The sequence below is a fragment of the Apus apus genome, chromosome 4, assembly GCF_020740795.1.
Source record: "Apus apus isolate bApuApu2 chromosome 4, bApuApu2.pri.cur, whole genome shotgun sequence".
Lineage (NCBI taxonomy): Eukaryota > Metazoa > Chordata > Aves > Apodiformes > Apodidae > Apus > Apus apus.
In genome coordinates this window covers 114,094,536-114,115,511 of record NC_067285.1, presented here as the reverse complement: position 1 = coordinate 114,115,511, position 20,976 = coordinate 114,094,536, and the positions used below count along the sequence as shown (strand labels likewise).

The following is a 20,976-nucleotide window of genomic DNA, read 5'->3' as shown; positions in this document are numbered from 1 at the left end:
AGAGAAGAGAAAGAAGAGAGAGAAGAGAAGAGAGAGAAGAGAAGAGAGAGAAGAGAAGAGAAGAGAAGAGAAGAGAAGGAGGAAAGAAGAAGAGGAAGAGAGAAAGAGAGAAGAGAAGAGAAGAGAAGAGAAGAGAGAGAAGAGAAGAGTTAGAGAAGAGAAGAGAAGAGAAGAAGAGAGAGAGAGAAGAGAAGAGAAGAGAAGAGAAGAGAAGAGAAGAGAAGAGAAGAGAAGAGAAGAGAAGAGAAGAGAAGAGAAGAGAAGAGAAGAGAAGAGAAGAGAAGAGAAGAGAAGAGAAGAGAAGAAGAAAAAGAGAAAAAAGAGAAGAAAAAAAAAGAGGAAAGAGGAAAGAAGATAAAGAGGAGCTCTGGTTGAAAGGGACCTACAACCATCATCTAGCCCAACTGCCTGACCACTTCAGGGCTGATCAAAAGTCAAAACACAGTATGTCCTCAGACAACCAGTTTAGCAAAGCCTGGTTTAGCCAATTATCTTAGATTGATAACCTTACTTTTAGAGGGTCTGTGTTAGCTGGGACAAATCCCACCCTTCTTGTCTGTGTGCAGGGAAGGGGCAGATCAATCACATTTATGCTGTAAGATCCCTTCCTAGTCAATGTGTGGACATGTTGGCTTTCCAGTCTCTTGAACCTCAGGAAGAAGTCCTGGCATCTGCTGATATACCTGGCAGTAGGTGACATGAAGTCTTGCAATTGCAATGAAGGGCAGGATGGCACCAGGGCCACCTGCAGAAGAAGGAGGGTGGGATGGAGGGCTATGACCTGTGCTGTGCCGCGCTGCACGTCGATCCATGGCAGGCTGCTTCTGGGGTAGGACCAGCGTGGCATCAAAACAGGACACTGAGCAAACACCCTATCAAGAGCTTCCCAGCTGACCTCTAGACAAGTATTTTAGTGCAGTCTCAGTGTGGAGATTTAATTGACATGGAAAACAAGACCTGCTGGGTGAAGGCTCCATTCAGCAGTCGGGTATAACCACGTAAACATGCCGTTCAACGTCCCTCCATGCAGTGCTATGAAGTTCTGAGATTATTCTTTAGCTACTTCTCTAAAGTGTCTGAATGTAATTATTATTATTATTGTTGCGGTTGTTTGTGTTTTTTTTTTTTTAGTTGTTGTTGCTGCTCCTGTTGCTAATTTAAAACTTTTAATATTAATCTGTTTGACTGGTGTGAGGTGTCAGTTCTCTGCAAGTGTTAATCTACTCCCCGGGCGCCGGGAGCAGCAGCACGTTACTATCGCTGAGCTCTACTAGTTGTTTTCTCTTGTTGTTGTTGTTTCCTTTTTCCCAGTCGGGGTCTCAAGTTTCCCCCCTCTCCCTCCCCAAATCTTCCGGGCTGAGATGATCCACTTCCCCTTACAATCCTTTGTTGTAGACTACAGTCTTACTGGTGGTGGCCATTGCGATTTCTGGCTCCAGCCGAGATGTCTCGATCTGTGAAATCAAAGAGGAGGCAAGATCAGAAGTCATGTCGTCAGCTTGTGCTGCAGCAGGAGCTCGGTGGAGCAATAAATTAATGTGGGGAAGCCCAATATGAAAGGAATGCAATGTCCCTCGTGCCTTTCTCGTGTTATTTTAGTGCGATGTACTCTGCCCAAGTCTCAGAACAGCCCTGTCTGGAGCGACTGAGCTGAGGCGACGCACGCGCTCTGCTTTGCAACGTAGAAGGAATCACACGGCATCTCTGAGGAACACACGGATCCCACCCATCACTTCCCAGGAGACAGCCCTTCCTTCTCCCACAGCCGAGGTCCCCTCACGTGGTGTTAGAAGGAATCCAATCCCCAAAGCTGTGGCTTGCACCCGTGGGGATCCAAGAAAGCCACAGGCTTCCTGGTGACATGAGGGGACATCAAACCCTCCTTTGGCTCCTGGACCAGGGCTCTACATCCTCCACTGGGGACAGATCACAGCTAAAACCCACCCACACCTCCTTCTACCTCCATAAAACCTCCATCCCTCCCCTAATTTTCTTTTTTTTCCTTTTGCTGCCTTTGCACAAAGCTTTGCACAAAGCTCCAAACCTTTGAATCCCTGGGAAGGATCCGTGGTGTTCCCAGTTCCAGCAGCCAGCAAAGACCCTGCTCCCAACCAGGACAGGACACCTTGCAAGACCAGACTTCCAGAAACCCTATACATTGAACTGATGCTGTTGCTGACACACAATGCTAGGAACCCACGTTAAAAATCGAAATGCTTTTGAAAATGTTTAACCTAGTTAGACAAATTAGCAAAAATTTGTGCAAAACAATTTAGGTATTTAAAATATTCAATGTTTTTAAAAACTGGAAAAACTGTTCTTAGCTTTCAGCTGCAAAAACCCAACAAAATATAACATCAAAGCAATCTTAACATGAGGTGCAACATAACCCTTCAGCAAAGCTGTTAAACAGCTACTGAAGCATCATGGGAAATAGCACTTCATTTATTCAAATGCACATATGTCAGGTTTTTGCACCATATGTCATTCCAAGCTATTTACAGTAATAATTAAATCTTAATCAACGTTTAACCTCTGTAAAATGTTTGAAGGGATCTAATCACCCTTCAGACTGCACTAATGAAGGAGAAATATATAAACATAAAAAGAAAATGATGCATAGATAGCACACCAGAAAGAACAGTAATTGCAAAATTGTATTTCTCTTAAATATAATCAGCAAATTATGTAAAGTAAGCCAACGAGTATTTTAAGTGAAGACATCTTGGGTGTCAGAGGTGTGATCAGCTAATTTTGTACTGCTATCCATAACAGATGTAGCATATTTTCTTTTAGTGCCATTATTAGCAACTTCACCATTGCTTTCTGTGCTGAAGCACCACGTGAAGCATTGTTGGGGAGAGGACCCAGCGAAGGTGCAGGAGAGGAGACTCTCACGTTCAGGCGCCGCCGGGATCCATCCCGAGGGGGGATTAACTCCCAGCTGCCTGGCCCTGACGCAGCTTTTCTGCCTATTGTCCTCTTCTTTTTTTCTCCTTCCCCGTCAGAAGGAAAAGCTCCGAGGCATCAGGTTGACCTGCCAGAAAGCAGCCCCATGGGGAAGGACCTCATGGCCCTGGGGGACAAGGAGTTACCCATGGGGCGGCAACGTGCCCTGGTGGCCAAGAGAATCCCGGGATGTATTAAGAACAGCGAGGCCAGCAGGTCAAGGGAGGTTCTTCTCCCACTCTACTCTGCCCTCATAAGACCACATCTGGAGGATTGTGTCCAGTTCTGGGCTCTCCAGATCAAGAGGGACTGGGATTTACTGGAAAGAGTCCAACAGAGGCTACGAGGATGATGAAGAGACTGGAACATCCGTCATACAAAGAAAGGCTGAGAGACCTGGGGCTGTTTAGTCTTGAGAGGAGAAGACTGAGAGGGGATCTTACTGATGTTTATAAATGTCTGAAGGGTGGGAGTCAAGAATGGGCCAATCTCTTTTCAGTGGTGCCCTGTGATAGGCTGAGGGAAAATGGCACCGTGACAACACAGGAAGTTCCACCTCAACATGAGGAGAAACTTCTTTCCTGTGAGGGTGACAGAGCCCTGGGACAGGCTGCCCAGAGAGGTTGTGGAGTCTCCTTCTCTGGGGACTTTCAAGACCTGGACACTTTCCTGTGTGATCTGCCCTGGGTGTTCCTGCTCTGGCAGGGGGGGTTGGACTTGATGACCTTCAGAGGTCCCTTCCAACCCCCGTGATTCTATGATTCTATGATCCCAGCTGGGTGGTTTCACCCACTTTATGGAAATACCAAGGTGAGGAGTGCCCCAAAATTATCTGGAATTGGCTGGTCCATGCCTGAGCATACATCCTGGCATTGATAGGGCATGTGGGATGGCTTGGATAGAGCCAAACCCATCCTACTACTGGGAACATTTCCACAGAAAGCTGATGGACAGCCACCAACGTCTCCAACAGGGGGCTGGAGTGGTGGGAGCTCCAAGGAAAGCCACATCTGCCTTGGTGGACTCCAGGTTAATCATCTTGCGAGCAAGACCTATTGAGGTAACATTGAGGGTGGGATGAGTCTAGAAGAGAGAAGCTCAAGGGAGGCCCAGTGGTATTTGTGTGGGCAAGAGGCTACAGCACAGAAGCAAGGACATGTTTTGTTCACACTCTCTTGGGACACCACTCAAAAAGCATCAAGTAAGATCCAAGCTGAACAGCAGGAAGAGTATCCTAGTGGGAAGGAGGAAAGTATTGGAACCAAATGCTTGGGGAAGGTGTGGTGTCTCTGTGGTGGGAAGTTCTCAGCACAAATCAGATGGAACCCATCAAGAACAGTTTTTGCAGAACTGAGCTTGTCTTCATGGAAGGAGACAGATGAGATAACTGCTTGTAGGACCTTTTGGCTTCCTTCCCATGGGTCCAGGAAGGAAACGGTTTCCTTCGCCTCCATGGCTGAGCTCTTCATTCATGGCAAGGCTGTACACAAGGCTGTCAGAGGGGATGGCTTTAGGAGAGACAGGATTGAGGTGTGATGGTTCAAAGACAAGATTATGGTGTCTGAGCGGAGGGCAGGGGAATAATACCTGATGTGAGATGGACACAGGGTCAGGGTCTTCAAGGTCAGGGTCTTGGAAGATCTTGAAAGAAGATACAGTCACTCACAGGCACTGGTTTGGAGCTGTGTATTACTGAGCTCACCTAAGCCCCTTTCTGAAGCCTGGGAAGATGTGAAAGATTTGCTGAGGGGAGACTGGTTGAACTGGAGCAACCTCTGCAGATCCTCTTCTGGTTAACTTTAATAAAGCAACTGTTAAATTAACTTTAATAAACCAGAAAGTGCTCTAGAACTTCAGCTACAGGATCTCCAAGGGGTGTATCCACCCCAAGGAAGCAGGGACAGGAGGAACCTACTCCACAGCAGCATCAGCAAAGCTGTTCAGAAGGACATCAGGAGTAACTTGCTCCTCTCACGGGGAAACCAAACACAGAAGAACAGAGAGAAGCATATGGGTGGTGGGCTACAGAGAGTAAGACAACACTAAGACAACCTGTCTTTTGTTGGAAAGTGTAAATTCACCTATTTTGGTGTAGACTGCTAGTCTAGCTGTCCACCATCCTGGACGTGCTCAGCCAAGTGGACACAGCATCGTGAAAAGGATCTGGAGAGCAAAGAATTTCTTGTCAATTTCCTTGTGTCTCAGCTTCAAAGAAAGCCCCCAGGAGTGTCCTTCTTGGCCATGGCCATGCTGGGAATCCCTCTAACAGGGAATGCCTTCCATGAAGGGTGCTCTGAGGAACAGGCTCAACCCTGTTGGGACTACACTGATAGGACCTGCCCCACCCCACACAGGGAAACTTTGTCCTTCCAAGTTGAGTGACCAGCAGGGGACTGGGTTTGAATTGTGTCCATCCTCTTCCTCCCAATGGGGCAGATGTACCTGTTATGGGGCCAAGAATAGATCCCCTTCCTGGCTCTGGGTTGATAGCACTGATGTGCCTACCAGAAAAGGGCCTTCACCAATGAATCCAAGAAAAGAGAAGCCCAGGAGGGACACAAGCTGACAACAGCACTGAGGGAACCATGGTGTGAAAGGACCAAACCAAGAGTGACACAAGAGGCTGGTTTGGAAAAAAAAAAACAAACAACCCAGATTTCCAGGCTGATGAGGATCAGTGCAGCACTGACCACTCGGTGTGGTCAGAATCCCAGACTGGTTTGGGTTGGAAAGGACCTTCAAGATCACCCCGTTCCAACCCCCTGCATGGGCAGGGACACCTCCCACCAGACCAGGCTGCTCCAAGCCCCATCCAACCTGCCCTTCAACACTGCCAGGGATGGGGCAGCCACAGCTTCCCTGGGCAACCTGGGCCAGGGTCTCATCACCCTCACAGCAAAGAATTTCTTCCTCAGATCTCATCTCAGTCTCCCCTCTTTCAGTTTAAAAACCGTTCCCCTTGTCCTCACTCCTTGCCCTTGTCCCAAGCCCCTCCCCAACTTTCCTGGAGCCCCTTCAGGCACTGGAAGGTGCTCTAAGGTCTCCCTGGAGCCTTCTCTTCTCCAGGCTGAACACCCCAACTCAGCCTGTCTCCATAGGAGAGGTTGTATCCTGTCACACCAGCATGGGAGACCCCATCACAAGGCATGAGGAGGAGCAGGAATTGCTTCCTTTCCCTGTGAGGCTACAGGAAGCTTTGCTATAGATGTAGGGATCCCAACCCTCACTGAGGACATGGCCAAGGTGCATCTCCAAACTCCTCCAGAAATGTGCCTGGCACCAGCCACAGCTATAACACTGAGTTCTTCACTGTGAGGGTGGTGAGACCCTGGCCCAGGTTGCCCAGGGAAGCTGTGGCTGCCCCATCCCTGGCAGTGTTGAAGGGCAGGTTGGATGGGGCTTGGAGCAGCCTGGTCTGGTGGGAAGTGTCCCTGCCCATGCAGGGGGGGTGGAACTGGATGATCTTGAAGGTGCCTTCCAACCTAAACCAGTCTGGGGTTCTATGACCTGGCATGGCTCACAAAACCACAGAATGTATTTGGCTGGAAGAGACCTCCAAGATCATCCAGTCCAACCTTAGACCTAACACTGCAAACTCACCACTAAACCAGCTCCACATGCTGTTTAAATGCCTCCAGAGATGGCGACTCCACCACTGCTCCTGGGCAACCCATTCCAATGCTTGACAACCCTTTCAGTCAAGAAATGCTTCCTAATATCTAACCTAAACCTCCCCGGGGGGATGGGGGGGTGGCTCGAGGACGCTCCTCTTCCCCCTTAGCAGATCCCCAAGTGCATGAAGAGAAAAGGCAAGAAAACACCCCCAAAACCCTGTGTCCCCTGACCTGCTCCAAGCAGGTGCTTATAACCCAGCAACCCCCAGGTGGTGCAGGGGGGGTGGTAGCACGGGTGGCTTTTTAGCAGCGCTCCTGACCTGGTGAAATCTATCCCTGCCTGGGAACAAAGGGACTGGCCCTCCAGGATGCCCAGCACCCCCAACTCTTATTTCCCCCCCCCAAAAAAAAAAAACCAACACCCAGTCCCTGCCTGGGCGGTGGGAGCTTCTTCTCCTCCCATCAGCACAGACAAGGCTAATTGGGGTGAGGCAGAACTGGCTCCGCGTGCTGGCGTGGGCTGGAGGAACAAATGGTGCGGTGGTCACAGCTGGTGGCGGCGGGGATGGGAGAAGGGAGAGGGTGCGAGGAGAGGCTCCCGGCGCCCAAACTTCCATCAGCCCGTGGTGGCCAGAGGGGCAGGGGGGCTGCCTGGGGCTGGTGGTCCCTGCCCGAGGAGAGGGGCAGGCTCCCCGGGCGGCTGGGTGGGGCGGAAGAAGGCAGCAAGCAGATGCTTTTTGTTTGGGGTTGCTACTCGTTTCCATCCCGGCTCCGGGAAAGGTGTAGAAAGGAATGTGCTCCTGGGAGTGCAAGGGAGAGAGAGATGGGTCCAGGCGAGCTGCCAGGGATCCTGGAACGCTCTGGAAGGCAGCTAGGGGAGACAGGAGCAGATGGATTTGGCATACAGCTCAGCACGCAGCCAAAAGGGAAGGGAAAGGGAAAAAAAAAAAGGAGGGAGGAGGGAGGAGAAGGAAGAAAGCAGCCAATTTTTTTGGGGGGAGGGTCATGTGGACTGAGGGATGCTGCACCAGGGGGTGGGGGAAGGGAAGATCAGGCTGGTCTTCTGCTGCTGCCTTGGCAGTGCCAGTGAGGTGGCTCTTTGGTGGACTGGTTTGGAGCCCAGGAGGGCTCCCCCAGCCCTTCCAGCAGCCCTTTGCTGTCTCCTCCCAGGACATCAGACACCAGGGCAATGGCTGAGGGCAGTGCCAGCCTAACCGAGCCCTCAGGAAGCTCCATGAGGTGTGACAAGGATTATGGTTAATAAACAGCACCATGAAGCACCAGCAGCTGCTGCTTCCATGGTGGTGGTAGGCTCTGGGCACAGCTAGATGGAGAGGTGGGGCATGTCCAGCTCCACTAACAGACCCTGTTCTGTCACAGAATCACAGAATCATACAATGGTTTGGGTTGGAAGGGACCTTCAAGGTCATCTAGGCCAACCCCCCTGACATAAGCAGGGACATCTTCAACTAGATCCCGTTGCTCAGAATCCCATCCAACCTGGCCTTGAACACTTCCAGGGATGGGGCATCTACCATCTCTCTGGGCAACCTGGGCCAGGATCTCACCACCCTCAGCTCAAAATATTTCTTCCTAATGTCTATTCTAATTCTAATTCTCTTTTAATTTAAAACCATCACCCCCTGTTCCATCTCTACAGGCCCTCCTAAAATTTTGTCCCCACCTTCTTATAAGCCCCCTTAAAGTATTTAAAGGTTGGAATGTCTCCCTGGAGCCTTCCCTTCTCCAGGCTGAACAACCCCAGCACCCTCAGCCTGTCTCCAGAGCAGAGCTGCTCCAGCCTAGTGAGAAAAGATGATGTTTTTCTTTTGACAGATGAACTGAATCATGGTCACAAGTGCAACCATGGTATGAAAGCACCTCTTTGCAGGTCTACCAAGGCTTCCTTTCTCCTTCAACCATGGTCACCTAATGCAACTCTGCTGAGATACAGAACCTCATTACACTTGTTTTAACATACTACTTGGGGTCCAAAAACTACTTGACTGGGTCTGGTTCCACAGTAAGGCTACCCAAATGTTCTTCTTTTAGCTACTTCAGATCTTCTTTCCTCCTTCTAATTGACAATATTTGAAAGAATGCTGATGGGGCCAAAATCACAAATCTGGTGACAAAGTTTACAAGGCTTTCCAAAAGTGAAAAATGTATCCTGAATCATTTCAAGACAGCAGGATTTTTTTCCCCCTCCTCTGTTCAGATAAACTCCTTCCAAAGCTTTTCCCAGACACCAGAAATTGAAGTTCTCTCCAGAGAACCACTTGCTAAGGAACGAGATGAGGAAACTGGTGTTTGCTAAGAAGTGTCTCCTGGAAATGCTACAAACCAATGACCAACTGAAGGTGACCTGACAGGTGGGAGAGTTTGGGAAATGGCTCATTTCACCCCCCAAAAATTGATTCAATCACAGATATTTTTGAAAAGCTACCAGCCTCTGGTGAGGGAGCCCAAGCAACAGTGGAGCTCCCAGACCTCTCAGTATCCTGCTGGAAAGAGCATCATCATCCCCATGGTTTCATTTCTCCTAAATTCAGACTTCCAGCTTTGTCTTGATCTATTTGCTGCACCAAGGAGCCTCTCCTGCCAGAAAGTCCCTTCCCATGAAAGTATTCAAAGGTTGTTAAATCACCCTCATTAAAATCTATAGACAAAACTCAAGCTCCTTCTCTCCAAAGGCAGATTATTGTTTGAAATACTGATGTTAAAGTTTGGTTTTTTTTGACCACTTCTCAGTTTTTCTACATAGTTAAAAAACCTACATCCCCCCAAAGGGGACACACTGGTGGAGAGATGGTCTCATGACTAATGGCAACAGTTAACTTCATAATTAACTGATACTCAATTTGCTGGCCAGACCACAAAGCTGAGGGAAAATGATTTTGAGATAAATCCTAATTATCTTAGGTTTTCCTTCACACTATTAATAAAAATGGAACTTGGGAATTGATTGGTACAGTCCTCTGCATTTTTTTTTTCTTCCTCTCAAGTCTTTAGACTCCCCAGAAACATTCAGTTCTCTTAAGCTAAAAAACATTGTACCTGGTTAAAATGTTTTTTCTCAAAAGCCAAAATGCCCCATCCCTGGCAGTGTTGAAGAGCAGGTTGGATGGGGCTTGGAGCAGCCTGGGCTGGTGGGAGGTGTCCCTGCCCATGCAGGGGATTGGGATTGGATGGTCTTTAAGGTCCCTTCCAACCCAAACCAGTCTGGGATTATGATGCACCATGTCAGGAGAGCAACCGCACTCATGGAGGAAGAGGTTCCTCTTTTGCTTGGAAGCAGAACAAAGCCAGCAGCAGGATATGGATGAACGAGCCCAGGAGAGCATTTTATTTACACTCCCCTTTCATCTAAGTGGATTCACACCCAGTTCAGCCAAGCTTTAAAGCAAGGAACCAACAGGTACTCCACGGAATTTGCTCCATTTCCTGTGGGACTGCAAATCTGGAACTGCTGCCACAAGTGACCTGTTCAGTCCCTGCAGTGCAGTCGTTTCAGGGGGATTTCACATAAATGGCTCCAAATTCCAAGCCCTGTTGCCAAAAAGTATGTCTTTAGGCATATCATTTCTCTGAGGACAGTGAACCAGGCTCACACTGAAGTGCAAGAGAGAAACACATCACATCTGACAGCACCTGTGCTCAGCACCAAAGGTGTAGCTCAGCTCTGCTGTCAGACCTCTGGTGGACATGGAATCCCAGAATGGTTTGGGTTGGAAAGGACCTTCAGGATCATCCAGTTCCAACCCCCCTGCATGGGCAGGGACACCTCCCAGCAGCCCAGGCTGCTCCAAGCCCCATCCAACCTGCCCTTCAACACTGCCAGGGATGGGGCATTTTGGCTTTTGAGAAAAAACATTTTAACCAGGTACAATGTTTTTTAGCTTAAGAGAACTGAATGTTTCTGGGGAGTCTAAAGACTTGAGAGGAAGAAAAAAAAAATGCAGAGGACTGTACAATCAATTCCCAAGTTCCATTTTTATTAATAGTGTGAAGGAAAACCTAAGATAATTAGGATTTATCTCAAAATCATTTTCCCTCAGCTTTGTGGTCTGGCCAGCAAATTGAGTATCAGTTAATTATGAAGTTAACTGTTGCCATTAGTCATGAGACCATCTCTCCACCAGTGTGTCCCCTTTTGGGGGGATGTAGGTTTTTTAACTATGTAGAAAAACTGAGAAGTGGTCAAAAAAACCAAACTTTAACATCAGTATTTCAAACAATAATCTGCCTTTGGAGAGAAGGAGCTTGAGTTTTGTCTATAGATTTTAATGAGGGTGATTTAACAACCTTTGAATACTTTCATGGGAAGGGACTTTCTGGCAGGAGAGGCTCCTTGGTGCAGCAAATAGATCAAGACAAAGCTGGAAGTCTGAATTTAGGAGAAATGAAACCATGGGGATGATGATGCTCTTTCCAGCAGGATACTGAGAGGTCTGGGAGCTCCACTGTTGCTTGGGCTCCCTCACCAGAGGCTGGTAGCTTTTCAAAAATATCTGTGATTGAATCAATTTTTGGGGGGTGAAATGAGCCATTTCCCAAACTCTCCCACCTGTCAGGTCACCTTCAGTTGGTCATTGGTTTGTAGCATTTCCAGGAGACACTTCTTAGCAAACACCAGTTTCCTCATCTCGTTCCTTAGCAAGTGGTTCTCTGGAGAGAACTTCAATTTCTGGTGTCTGGGAAAAGCTTTGGAAGGAGTTTATCTGAACAGAGGAGGGGGAAAAAAATCCTGCTGTCTTGAAATGATTCAGGATACATTTTTCACTTTTGGAAAGCCTTGTAAACTTTGTCACCAGATTTGTGATTTTGGCCCCATCAGCATTCTTTCAAATATTGTCAATTAGAAGGAGGAAAGAAGATCTGAAGTAGCTAAAAGAAGAACATTTGGGTAGCCTTACTGTGGAACCAGACCCAGTCAAGTAGTTTTTGGACCCCAAGTAGTATGTTAAAACAAGTGTAATGAGGTTCTGTATCTCAGCAGAGTTGCATTAGGTGACCATGGTTGAAGGAGAAAGGAAGCCTTGGTAGACCTGCAAAGAGGTGCTTTCATACCATGGTTGCACTTGTGACCATGATTCAGTTCATCTGTCAAAAGAAAAACATCATCTTTTCTCACTAGGCTGGAGCAGCTCTGCTCTGGAGACAGGCTGAGGGTGCTGGGGTTGTTCAGCCTGGAGAAGGGAAGGCTCCAGGGAGACATTCCAACCTTTAAATACTTTAAGGGGGCTTATAAGAAGGTGGGGACAAAATTTTAGGAGGGCCTGTAGAGATGGAACAGGGGGTGATGGTTTTAAATTAAAAGAGAATTAGAATTAGAATAGACATTAGGAAGAAATATTTTGAGCTGAGGGTGGTGAGATCCTGGCCCAGGTTGCCCAGAGAGATGGTAGATGCCCCATCCCTGGAAGTGTTCAAGGCCAGGTTGGATGGGATTCTGAGCAACGGGATCTAGTTGAAGATGTCCCTGCTTATGTCAGGGGGGTTGGCCTAGATGACCTTGAAGGTCCCTTCCAACCCAAACCATTGTATGATTCTGTGATTCTGTGACAGAACAGGGTCTGTTAGTGGAGCTGGACATGCCCCACCTCTCCATCTAGCTGTGCCCAGAGCCTACCACCACCATGGAAGCAGCAGCTGCTGGTGCTTCATGGTGCTGTTTATTAACCATAATCCTTGTCACACCTCATGGAGCTTCCTGAGGGCTCGGTTAGGCTGGCACTGCCCTCAGCCATTGCCCTGGTGTCTGATGTCCTGGGAGGAGACAGCAAAGGGCTGCTGGAAGGGCTGGGGGAGCCCTCCTGGGCTCCAAACCAGTCCACCAAAGAGCCACCTCACTGGCACTGCCAAGGCAGCAGCAGAAGACCAGCCTGATCTTCCCTTCCCCCACCCCCTGGTGCAGCATCCCTCAGTCCACATGACCCTCCCCCCAAAAAAATTGGCTGCTTTCTTCCTTCTCCTCCCTCCTCCCTCCTTTTTTTTTTTCCCTTTCCTTCCCTTTTGGCTGCGTGCTGAGCTGTATGCCAAATCCATCTGCTCCTGTCTCCCCTAGCTGCCTTCCAGAGCGTTCCAGGATCCCTGGCAGCTCGCCTGGACCCATCTCTCTCTCCCTTGCACTCCCAGGAGCACATTCCTTTCTACACCTTTCCCGGAGCCGGGATGGAAACGAGTAGCAACCCCAAACAAAAAGCATCTGCTTGCTGCCTTCTTCCGCCCCACCCAGCCGCCCGGGGAGCCTGCCCCTCTCCTCGGGCAGGGACCACCAGCCCCAGGCAGCCCCCCTGCCCCTCTGGCCACCACGGGCTGATGGAAGTTTGGGCGCCGGGAGCCTCTCCTCGCACCCTCTCCCTTCTCCCATCCCCGCCGCCACCAGCTGTGACCACCGCACCATTTGTTCCTCCAGCCCACGCCAGCACGCGGAGCCAGTTCTGCCTCACCCCAATTAGCCTTGTCTGTGCTGATGGGAGGAGAAGAAGCTCCCACCGCCCGGCAGGGACTGGGTGTTGGTTTTTTTTTTGGGGGGGGGAAATAAGAGTTGGGGGTGCTGGGCATCCTGGAGGGCCAGTCCCTTTGTTCCCAGGCAGGGATAGATTTCACCAGGTCAGGAGCGCTGCTAAAAAGCCACCCGTGCTACCACCCCCCCTGCACCACCTGGGGGTTGCTGGGTTATAAGCACCTGCTTGGAGCAGGTCAGGGGACACAGGGTTTTTGGGGTGTTTTCTTGCCTTTTCTCTTCATGCACTTGGGGATCTGCTAAGGGGGAAGAGGAGCGTCCTTGAGCCACCCCCCCATCCCCCCGGGGAGGTTTAGGTTAGATATTAGGAAGCATTTCTTGACTGAAAGGGTTGTCAAGCATTGGAATGGGTTGCCCAGGAGCAGTGGTGGAGTCGCCATCTCTGGAGGCATTTAAACAGCATGTGGAGCTGGTTAGTGGTGAGTTTGCAGTGTTAGGTCTAAGGTTGGACTGGATGATCTTGGAGGTCTCTTCCAGCCAAATACATTCTGTGGTTTTGTGAGCCATGCCAGGTCATAGAACCCCAGACTGGTTTAGGTTGGAAGGCACCTTCAAGATCATCCAGTTCAACCCCCCCTGCATGGGCAGGGACACCTCCCACCAGACCAGGCTGCTCCAAGCCGCATCCAACCTGCCCTTCAACACTGCCAGGGATGGGGCAGCCACAGCTTCCCTGGGCAACCTGGGCCAGGGTCTCACCACCCTCACAGTGAAGAACTCAGTGTTATAGCTGTGGCTGGTGCCAGGCACATTTCTGGAGGAGTTTGGAGATGCACCTTGGCCATGTCCTCAGTGAGGGTTGGGATCCCTACATCTATAGCAAAGCTTCCTGTAGCCTCACAGGGAAAGGAAGCAATTCCTGCTCCTCCTCATGCCTGGTGATGGGGTCTCCCATGCTGGTGTGACAGGATACAACCTCTCCTATGGAGACAGGCTGAGTTGGGGTGTTCAGCCTGGAGAAGAGAAGGCTCCAGGGAGACCTTAGAGCACCTTCCAGTGCCTGAAGGGGCTCCAGGAAAGTTGGGGAGGGGCTTGGGACAAGGGCAAGGAGTGAGGACAAGGGGAACGGTTTTAAACTGAAAGAGGGGAGACTGAGATGAGATCTGAGGAAGAATTCTTTGCTGTGAGGGTGATGAGACCCTGGCCCAGGTTGCCCAGGGAAGCTGTGGCTGCCCCATCCCTGGCAGTGTGAAGGGCAGGTTGGATGGGGCTTGGAGCAGCCTGGTCTGGTGGGAGGTGCCCCTGCCCATGCAGGGGGTTGGAACGGGGTGATCTTGAAGGTCCTTTCCAACCCAAACCAGTCTGGGATTCTGACCACACCGAGTGGTCAGTGCTGCACTGATCCTCATCAGCCTGGAAATCTGGGTTGTTTGTTTTTTTTTTTCCAAACCAGCCTCTTGTGTCACTCTTGGTTTGGTCCTTTCACACCATGGTTCCCTCAGTGCTGTTGTCAGCTTGTGTCCCTCCTGGGCTTCTCTTTTCTTGGATTCATTGGTGAAGGCCCTTTTCTGGTAGGCACATCAATGCTATCAACCCAGAGCCAGGAAGGGGATCTATTCTTGGCCCCATAACAGGTACATCTGCCCCATTGGGAGGAAGAGGATGGACACAATTCAAACCCAGTCCCCTGCTGGTCACTCAACTTGGAAGGACAAAGTTTCCCTGTGTGGGGTGGGGCAGGTCCTATCAGTGTAGTCCCAACAGGGTTGAGCCTGTTCCTCAGAGCACCCTTCATGGAAGGCATTCCCTGTTAGAGGGATTCCCAGCATGGCCATGGCCAAGAAGGACACTCCTGGGGGCTTTCTTTGAAGCTGAGACACAAGGAAATTGACAAGAAGTTCTTTGCTCTCCAGATCCTTTTCACGATGCTGTGTCCACTTGGCTGAGCACGTCCAGGATGGTGGACAGCTAGACTAGCAGTCTACACCAAAATAGGTGAATTTACACTTTCCAACAAAAGACAGGTTGTCTTAGTGTTGTCTTACTCTCTGTAGCCCACCACCCATATGCTTTTCTCTGTTCTTCTGTGTTTGGTTTCCCCGTGAGAGGAGCAAGTTACTCCTGATGTCCTTCTGAACAGCTTTGCTGATGCTGCTGTGGAGTAGGTTCCTCCTGTCCCTGCCTCCTTGGGGTGGATACACCCCTTGGAGATCCTGTAGCTGAAGTTCTAGAGCACTTTCTGGTTTATTAAAGTTAATTTAACAGTTGCTTTATTAAAGTTAACCAGAAGAGGATCTGCAGAGGTTGCTCCAGTTCAACCAGTCTCCCCTCAGCAAATCTTTCACATCTTCCCAGGCTTCAGAAAGGGGCTTAGGTGAGCTCAGTAATACACAGCTCCAAACCAGTGCCTGTGAGTGACTGTATCTTCTTTCAAGATCTTCCAAGACCCTGACCTTGAAGACCCTGACCCTGTGTCCATCTCACATCAGGTATTATTCCCCTGCCCTCTGCTCAGACACCATAATCTTGTCTTTGAACCATCACACCTCAATCCTGTCTCTCCTAAAGCCATCCCCTCTGACAGCCTTGTGTACAGCCTTGCCATGAATGAAGAGCTCAGCCATGGAGGCGAAGGAAACCGTTTCCTTCCTGGACCCATGGGAAGGAAGCCAAAAGGTCCTACAAGCAGTTATCTCATCTGTCTCCTTCCATGAAGACAAGCTCAGTTCTGCAAAAACTGTTCTTGATGGGTTCCATCTGATTTGTGCTGAGAACTTCCCACCACAGAGACACCACACCTTCCCCAAGCATTTGGTTCCAATACTTTCCTCCTTCCCACTAGGATACTCTTCCTGCTGTTCAGCTTGGATCTTACTTGATGCTTTTTGAGTGGTGTCCCAAGAGAGTGTGAACAAAACATGTCCTTGCTTCTGTGCTGTAGCCTCTTGCCTACACAAATACCACTGGGCCTCCCTTGAGCTTCTCTCTTCTAGACTCATCCCACCCTCAATGTTACCTCAATAGGTCTTGCTCGCAAGATGATTAACCTGGAGTCCGCCAAGGCAGATGTGGCTTTCCTTGGAGCTCCCACCACTCCAGCCCCCTGTTGGAGACGTTGGTGGCTGTCCACCAGCTTTCTGTGGAAATGTTCCCAGTAGTAGGATGGGTTTGGCTCTATCCAAGCCATCCCACATGCCCTATCAATGCCAGGATGTATGCTCAGGCATGGACCAGCCAATTCCAGATAATTTTGGGGCACTCCTCACCTTGGTATTTCCATAAAGTGGGTGAAACCACCCAGCTGGGATCATAGAATCATAGAATCACGGGGGTTGGAAGGGACCTCTGAAGGTCATCAAGTCCAACCCCCCCTGCCAGAGCAGGAACACCCAGGGCAGATCACACAGGAAAGTGTCCAGGTCTTGAAAGTCCCCAGAGAAGGAGACTCCACAACTTCTCTGGGCAGCCTGTCCCAGGGCTCTGTCACCCTCACAGGAAAGAAGTTTCTCCTCATGTTGAGGTGGAACTTCCTGTGTTGTCACGGTGCCATTTCCCCTCAGCCTATCACAGGGCACCACTGAAAAGAGATTGGCCCATTCTTGACTCCCACCCTTCAGACATTTATAAACATCAGTAAGATCCCCTCTCAGTCTTCTCCTCTCAAGACTAAACAGCCCCAGGTCTCTCAGCCTTTCTTTGTATGACGGATGTTCCAGTCCCTTAATCATCCTCGTAGCCTCTGTTGGACTCTTTCCAGTAAATCCCAGTCCCTCTTGATCTGGAGAGCCCAGAACTGGACACAATCCTCCAGATGTGGTCTTATGAGGGCAGAGTAGAGTGGGAGAAGAACTTCCCTTGACCTGCTGGCCTCACTGTTTCTTAATACATCCCGGGATTCTCTTGGCCACCAGGGCACGTTGCCGCCCCATGGGTAACTCCTTGTCCCCCAGGGCCATGAGGTCCTTCCCCATGGGGCTGCTTTCTGGCAGGTCAACCTGATGCCTCGGAGCTTTTCCTTCTGACGGGGAAGGAGAAAAAAAGAAGAGGACAATAGGCAGAAAAGCTGCGTCAGGGCCAGGCAGCTGGGAGTTAATCCCCCCTCGGGATGGATCCCGGCGGCGCCTGAACGTGAGAGTCTCCTCTCCTGCACCTTCGCTGGGTCCTCTCCCCAACAATGCTTCACGTGGTGCTTCAGCACAGAAAGCAATGGTGAAGTTGCTAATAATGGCACTAAAAGAAAATATGCTACATCTGTTATGGATAGCAGTACAAAATTAGCTGATCACACCTCTGACACCCAAGATGTCTTCACTTAAAATACTCGTTGGCTTACTTTACATAATTTGCTGATTATATTTAAGAGAAATACAATTTTGCAATTACTGTTCTTTCTGGTGTGCTATCTATGCATCATTTTCTTTTTATGTTTATATATTTCTCCTTCATTAGTGCAGTCTGAAGGGTGATTAGATCCCTTCAAACATTTTACAGAGGTTAAACGTTGATTAAGATTTAATTATTACTGTAAATAGCTTGGAATGACATATGGTGCAAAAACCTGACATATGTGCATTTGAATAAATGAAGTGCTATTTCCCATGATGCTTCAGTAGCTGTTTAACAGCTTTGCTGAAGGGTTATGTTGCACCTCATGTTAAGATTGCTTTGATGTTATATTTTGTTGGGTTTTTGCAGCTGAAAGCTAAGAACAGTTTTTCCAGTTTTTAAAAACATTGAATATTTTAAATACCTAAATTGTTTTGCACAAATTTTTGCTAATTTGTCTAACTAGGTTAAACATTTTCAAAAGCATTTCGATTTTTAACGTGGGTTCCTAGCATTGTGTGTCAGCAACAGCATCAGTTCAATGTATAGGGTTTCTGGAAGTCTGGTCTTGCAAGGTGTCCTGTCCTGGTTGGGAGCAGGGTCTTTGCTGGCTGCTGGAACTGGGAACACCACGGATCCTTCCCAGGGATTCAAAGGTTTGGAGCTTTGTGCAAAGCTTTGTGCAAAGGCAGCAAAAGGAAAAAAAAAGAAAATTAGGGGAGGGATGGAGGTTTTATGGAGGTAGAAGGAGGTGTGGGTGGGTTTTAGCTGTGATCTGTCCCCAGTGGAGGATGTAGAGCCCTGGTCCAGGAGCCAAAGGAGGGTTTGATGTCCCCTCATGTCACCAGGAAGCCTGTGGCTTTCTTGGATCCCCACGGGTGCAAGCCACAGCTTTGGGGATTGGATTCCTTCTAACACCACGTGAGGGGACCTCGGCTGTGGGAGAAGGAAGGGTTGTCTCCTGGGAAGTGATGGGTGGGATCCGTGTGTTCCTCAGAGATGCCGTGTGATTCCTTCTACGTTGCAAAGCAGAGCGCGTGCGTCGCCTCAGCTCAGTCGCTCCAGACAGGGCTGTTCTGAGACTTGGCAGAGTACATCGCACTAAAATAACACGAGAAAGGCATGAGGGACATTGCATTCCTTTCATATCGGGCTTCCCCACATTAATTTATTGCTCCACCGAGCTCCTGCTGCAGCACAAGCTCACGACATGACTTCTGATCTTGCCTCCTCTTTGATTTCACAGATCGAGACATCTCGGCTGGAGCCAGAAATCGCAATGGCCACCACCAGTAAGACTGTAGTCTACAACAAAGGATTGTAAGGGGAAGTGGATCATCTCAGCCCGGAAGATCTGGGGAGGGAGAGGGGGGAAACTTGAGACCCCGACTGGGAAAAAGGAAACAACAACAACAAGAGAAAACAACTAGTAGAGCTCAGCGATAGTAACGTGCTGCTGCTCCCGGCGCCCGGGGAGTAGATTAACACTTGCAGAGAACTGACACCTCACACCAGTCAAACAGATTAATATTAAAAGTTTTAAATTAGCAACAGGAGCAGCAACAACAACTAAAAAAAAAAAACCACAAACAACCGCAACAATAATAATAATAATTACATTCAGACACTTTAGAGAAGTAGCTAAAGAATAATCTCAGAACTTCATAGCACTGCATGGAGGGACGTTGAACGGCATGTTTACGTGGTTATACCCGACTGCTGAATGGAGCCTTCACCCAGCAGGTCTTGTTTTCCATGTCAATTAAATCTCCACACTGAGACTGCACTAAAATACTTGTCTAGAGGTCAGCTGGGAAGCTCTTGATAGGGTGTTTGCTCAGTGTCCTGTTTTGATGCCACGCTGGTCCTACCCCAGAAGCAGCCTGCCATGGATCGACGTGCAGCGCGGCACAGCACAGGTCATAGCCCTCCATCCCACCCTCCTTCTTCTGCAGGTGGCCCTGGTGCCATCCTGCCCTTCATTGCAATTGCAAGACTTCATGTCACCTACTGCCAGGTATATCAGCAGATGCCAGGACTTTTTCCTGAGGTTCAAGAGACTGGAAAGCCAACATGTCCACACATTGACTAGGAAGGGATCTTACAGCATAAATGTGATTGATCTGCCCCTTCCCTGCACACAGACAAGAAGGGTGGGATTTGTCCCAGCTAACATAGACCCTCTAAAAGTAAGGTTATCAATCTAAGATAATTGGCTAAACCAGGCTTTGCTAAACTGGTTGTCTGAGGACATACTGTATTTTGACTTTTGATCAGCCCTGAAGTGGTCAGGCAGTTGGGCTAGATGATGGTTGTAGGTCCCTTTCAACCAGAGCTCCTCTTTATCTTCTTTCCTCTTTCCTCTTTTTTGTTTTCTCTTTTTTCTCTTTTCTGTTCTTATTTCTCTCTTCTCTCTTCTCTTCTTTCTTCTCTCTTCTCTTCTCTTCTCTTCTCTTCTCTTCTCTTCTCTTCTCTTCTCTTCTCTTCTCTTCTCTTCTCTTCTCTCCTCTCTCTTCTCTTTTCCTCTCTTCTCTTTTCTCTCCTCTCCTCTCCTCTCCTCTCCTCTCCTCTCCTCTCCTCTCCTCTCCTCTCCTCTCCTCTCCTCTCCTCTCCTCTCCTCTCCTCTCCTTTCCTCTCCTCTCCTCTCTCCTCTCCCTCTCCTTCTCCCTCTCCCTCTCCCTCTCCCTCTCCCTCTCCCTCTCCCTCTCCCTCTTCTTCTTCTCTTTTTTCTTTTCCTTTCTCTGCTCCCTTCCTGTCTTTTCCTCTTCTTTACCCAACACTTTCAGCCATCAAAGCCAACACTGCCCAAAGCCTCCTGCTGGTGCACAGGAGGACCCAAGGCAGAAACCAGCTTCAGCTGGCAGCTCTTCCAAGCTGATGGCTGCAGAAGACTGCAACCTCAGAGAGGTGACCTGTCCCCTGGAGATGTCTGGCTGCCTGGCTGTCCCTTCAACTGCCCCAATGCCTATTTGGGTGAATGGTTTCCCCTTCCCCGGTGGGTTTTGTGGCTGCCTGAATCATTCTGCTGCAAAGCTTCTTCAGCCCAGGCTCTGTTTCTCTTTGGAAAGGTGGGGCAAGGCAGGAGACAGTGAGTTGGTTTTGTCTTGTGGTCACTGACCACAGATTTCAGAGGCTTTGAGCTCCAGCCACCTGCCTGGCCCACAGATGGGGCGAGGGATTTGCAGTGGAGGAAGAGAGTCAGGACTTTGCTGCTGGGTATCTTTAGGAGAGATCCAAGGAAAAATATGGACTGAGCAAATTCTGCCTTGGGAAAGAGCCAATTCCCAGTTTTCTCTGTCATGAGAAGCACGTATGGCTGAGTACCCATCACATGCAGAGCTTAGTTAGCCAAAGGTGCTCCATCCAGTGATGCTCAGTCAGGGCTGCTTTGGTTTGGAGAAGAATGAACCTCATGACTGAGTCACTGTGGCTCACGAGGGCCCGATCCTGCTGGCCCAGCTTGGGGGATGGCAGAGGAGCTGCTCTGCAAGCTTAGGGCTGGGCTCCAAAGGAGCTGCATCATCCAACAAGTGACAATCAAAGGGTCTAAATGAGTCTGGGTTGATCGTCTTCCTAAACAAACCCATCAAAGTCGTTCCTCTCGATGTGCCTGTGACA

The 20,976-nt window shown here is 49.3% G+C and overlaps 1 protein-coding gene across 1 annotated transcript in view; it reads right to left on the bottom strand.

Moving 5' to 3' along the window:
• Positions 1 to 1,149: 1,149 nt before the first annotated feature.
• Positions 1,150 to 20,976, bottom strand: part of SFXN5 (sideroflexin 5) — a 177,057-nt gene continuing 157,230 nt past the window's right edge. Inside the window, exon 14 of the mRNA XM_051617365.1 lies at positions 1,150 to 1,454. Coding sequence (XP_051473325.1) covers positions 1,377 to 1,454 — 78 coding nt within the window. The 3' untranslated portion in view covers positions 1,150 to 1,376. The remainder of the gene's footprint in view (positions 1,455 to 20,976) is intronic.